At 41.6% G+C, this 3,796-nt stretch overlaps 1 protein-coding gene across 1 annotated transcript; it reads right to left on the bottom strand.

The window, feature by feature from the left end:
* Window positions 1-461: 461 nt before the first annotated feature.
* LOC124788457 (transcription initiation factor TFIID subunit 9-like) lies at window positions 462-1,347 on the bottom strand. Its single transcript, XM_047255728.1, is given in 2 exon segments — window positions 462-1,163; window positions 1,165-1,347. Coding segments are annotated over 2 exon segments (873 nt in total). The 5' UTR covers window positions 1,336-1,347.
* Window positions 1,348-3,796: the final 2,449 nt, after the last annotated feature.

Below are 3,796 nucleotides of genomic sequence, written 5' to 3'. Positions count from 1 at the left end.
TTGCTGATTCTTCCGCCTTTAGGGGCAATCCCCTAGGACAAGAGAGTGCTCTGAACCTCTATCCGCTCCTCCGCCCTCTTTGACAAGGCCGTTGGCAGAATGGGGCTGACTTCTTATGCCGGAAGTCTTCGGCCGCCAATGCTTATTATTTATCAAAATTTGGGCAGTGGCGGGGATCGAACCCGGGACCGAAAACGTTATGATTACGAATCAAAGACGCTACCCCTAGACCACTTATTTTGTTTAAACAGAACCCTTTTTAATTGAACTGTACAATGCATATCATGAAGTCCACAGTAATAATAAAGTAGCTACAGTACTTTATGTCTCGAGCACTAACTGTCACCTCAAAATTTTCGTCAGGACATAAAATAAATAAATAAAAAAAAAGTCATTTAACGTAGTAGGTAGTGAAAACAAAGTCTCTCTAATTGTACAATATCATCCATTCAAAAACATAGTTAACTGAAACACAATCTCTTCCAGTTCACACATTTTCCCTCTAAAGTATCATAATCTTCTCGCTTTCGTTTTAATCTTCCCCCACTTGTGTCACTGTCCTCCAGTTTTAAGGTGCCAGTACCTGACGTTATTTGGACTTTTGGCTTGGTTACAGGTTTCTGGATGCTGGGTCCTGCAGAGAGTTTAATTACTGGTTTTGGAATTGTAATTGTCTGTGTTCTTGAAACTGTCGTCAATAGTCCTTGTCGTTTCACAATTGACATAGACTGTTGTCCTTGAGACTGTTGTTGCTGCTGTTGCAAGTGCTGCTGCAAGTGTTGTTGTTGCTGCTGCTGCTGTTGTTGTTGTTGTTGTTGTTGCTGCTGCTGCTTACTGCCAGATAGTTTAACATTCCCAGAGTTTGATAGACTTGTAATTGAGCCAGACATGTACGTGCCTGTGTTACCAGCCATATGGTGAACCATCTGTTGCTTGGGCTGTGGCTTTTTCATACTCTTCAGGCGGTAATTGCAAGATAAAAGACAGTACCGGTCAGGTGGTAACCTTAGCCCACAATGTGGTTTCACTAGTGGCAAAGGTGTACTGTTTTTCGTCCTAGCAACGTCTAAAAGAATTTCTCGAGGTGGAGGGTTGGTAAATATCCTATCTGTTGTCATCTGGACAGCCAGTTTCAGATCATCCAGATCAATTGCCTTCTTTTTTTGCATGGTTTGCAAGCACTCGTGCGTCCTCCAGAACAGTTGTGACATAACGATACTTAAATTCCAGAAGTTGTGTCAGAACTCGTTGATCATAGTCCTGGATCCCCATGTCTTTCATTATTGCCAAAATTACTTGTGCATCTTTCGGCATGTGCCTCGGCACTCCCGCCATAATCAACAAACACAAGAATTACAGAATTTCACACAATGAAATATAAACACCAACAACCTCACACACGCTCCAATAACTATTCAGCCCACGGGTACTCTTCTTATATGCAACTTGTTTTCTTGGTGAGGTCACCAGCCATTCTTCTATGGGGTCATCCCACCATTCTTCTCTGTTTGCGCAACCTCGGGAAGGTGGTTGTTTATAAATTGGGTGGTTCGTTTTTCCCTTGTGGAGCAGGGACAGGTTAGAGCAACCTGCGGTTCGGGTTGTTCGGTAATCTCCCTATCAATGTACCGTACGTTAGTAGCTGTCTCTGTCATGTTTGTCGGATTTGGTGTGTTAACGAATTTATTGCTTGGAGTGTAACGGCCTAATGCCTGAAATATGTTTTGTTCTTTGAAAACTTTGATATTATTGCCTATGATGTTGAGAGGCGGTGTCTGTGTACTGCAGAGCATCTTAACTGTTCTTTGGTCAACCTTGTAGAATTTTATATAAGATTGCATGATAATTTAGTATATAAAGTTGCCACCCTTTCACAGTAAGAATTTTCTGAGAAGTTAAAATCAAGTTGCATCTTCGGTGGCAATGTTAATATTTCAATTTTAGTGTTTTGTACCATTTCCATGCATCCTACGGGGGGTTGCATAGTTTGTGTGCTTGTGTAAATTGTTAAAACTCTCAAAGTTATCTGGTGTGGTGCAGATTTGTACCAGTATAGTCTTTGAGAGGCTGTTGTAAGCGGTCGTAGCTACGGCCGTGTCAAAAGCGGTGGCAAGGTTCTTCCTGCCTCTGAATAAATTGTAACTTTGATATTTAGAGGGTGCTTTCTGATTATAATTTTAAATCTGTTTCTTTTTGAAAAAAATGCTTTTAGGCACTATTAAAGTCAGTAAAATTCCCATTTGTTAAAAGAAATTTTGTTATGATTTCATCAGTTACTCCCTGGCAACTACTTCCATGCTTACATAGTGTGATTAAATGCGTTAATGTTCTTGATGAATCGCTAGAAAATAAAATAAATTCTTAAGAATATTCTTTGAAAATAAATCACGGGTCAGTGATGTCTCTCATTATTTTATTGCAAAGAATCACGCAGCTAACAATGGGTTTTCGAGTGATTCTCAGTTTGCTGGTGCTCAGAAACGACATATATACGCATAGGCTTGAACTGAATGCCAATATGGCGCCTCACAGCTCAATGCTGAAGGGAGATGGTTTGCATGTGACGTTGTGCCATCTGATTGGCCAGCGCTCAGAATATCTGATATGATAGATATTGTTCTGCACGTTCGGAAAGACTCAGAGACGTGCTATTCCACGCTATCACGTCAGAAACTCGGCACGCTCAACGCTCAACGTTCGGATGCACGGTCCGTGTGCCGACGGCTTTACCTGAAATTAACATAGTGAAACCTTAATGTGGCAAGGCTGTTTAGCGGACTTTCTAAATCGTTTTGTTTCAGCTACTTTCATCTTACGAGAAATCGGACAGTGTTCTTCGATTTCTCTCTGGACTTGCACTGTCCTAATAAAGACCCTAATGAATGTTCAGAACAGGTATGCGGCAGTACGTGCCTTGTTCATGACAGTTCAGATACGGACCTATTTACTGCAGAATCAGCATAATTGATACTGCCCCAAAAATGAATGATAGTGTGTATCCATAACCGTAATAGAGTAATCGTACAGTGTTGCAAGCCTTCTGTGCGCTATAGTAGAGGTTTAATGTGAATTCCGTAGACGCTGGTTCACTGTATGCTCGGTGATCGTTGCATAAATTTTGTGCCGTTAAACGGCCAGTAGAAGGCGATCACCTTCACGAGTCGTCTGAGGGTTAACACCAAAATATCAGAGCCCTAGAGGCGAGAAGTAAATGAGTTTGGCACAAAGTGCAGGACGCTCCGTAGCGTGCAGCTTGTTAACTACACTTTACTATTACAAATGTCTTCGTCTCTTTTCAGAGCCACGTTTAATTATTTTGATTCAACTCAGTTAATAACAGAGAGAACTAAAAGCTTCACCTAATTTTAATTCAAAGTATCTCGCCAACCATTAGGTAATGCGATGTACATATTTAATTGTAAACAAATGTTTCTTATTAAATTTCCATAGTAATGACGACGAAGAGCACATAACTGACATTTCGCAGACATGCGTGAAAAAACAAGGCAGCGAGTCACTATAAAGGGTGGCGAGGCTTCGCTAATGCACCTGGCCAGGAATAAACAGAGCATCCAGTGAATGGGAAAACGACTTCTTTCGGGGATGTTCTAGGAGGTTCTTAACGTATGTGCACGTTCTGTGTCATGAAAAGCGCGCAGACTGCCACTGTATTAGGAGACTGAACGCACGTAATGTGGAGAGGAGCGCACGTCACTCCTTGGGACGCATTCCACTGAGTCTCGGAACGTGACTACCATAGCGGAAGAATGCGTACATTAACGCTCCACAAAAATGT

This window comes from Schistocerca piceifrons, chromosome 3 (genome assembly GCF_021461385.2).
Source record: "Schistocerca piceifrons isolate TAMUIC-IGC-003096 chromosome 3, iqSchPice1.1, whole genome shotgun sequence".
In the NCBI taxonomy this organism is placed as follows: Eukaryota; Metazoa; Arthropoda; class Insecta; order Orthoptera; family Acrididae; genus Schistocerca; species Schistocerca piceifrons.
Note: the sequence above shows the minus strand (reverse complement) of the source record. Positions and strands in the feature narration are given on the sequence as shown.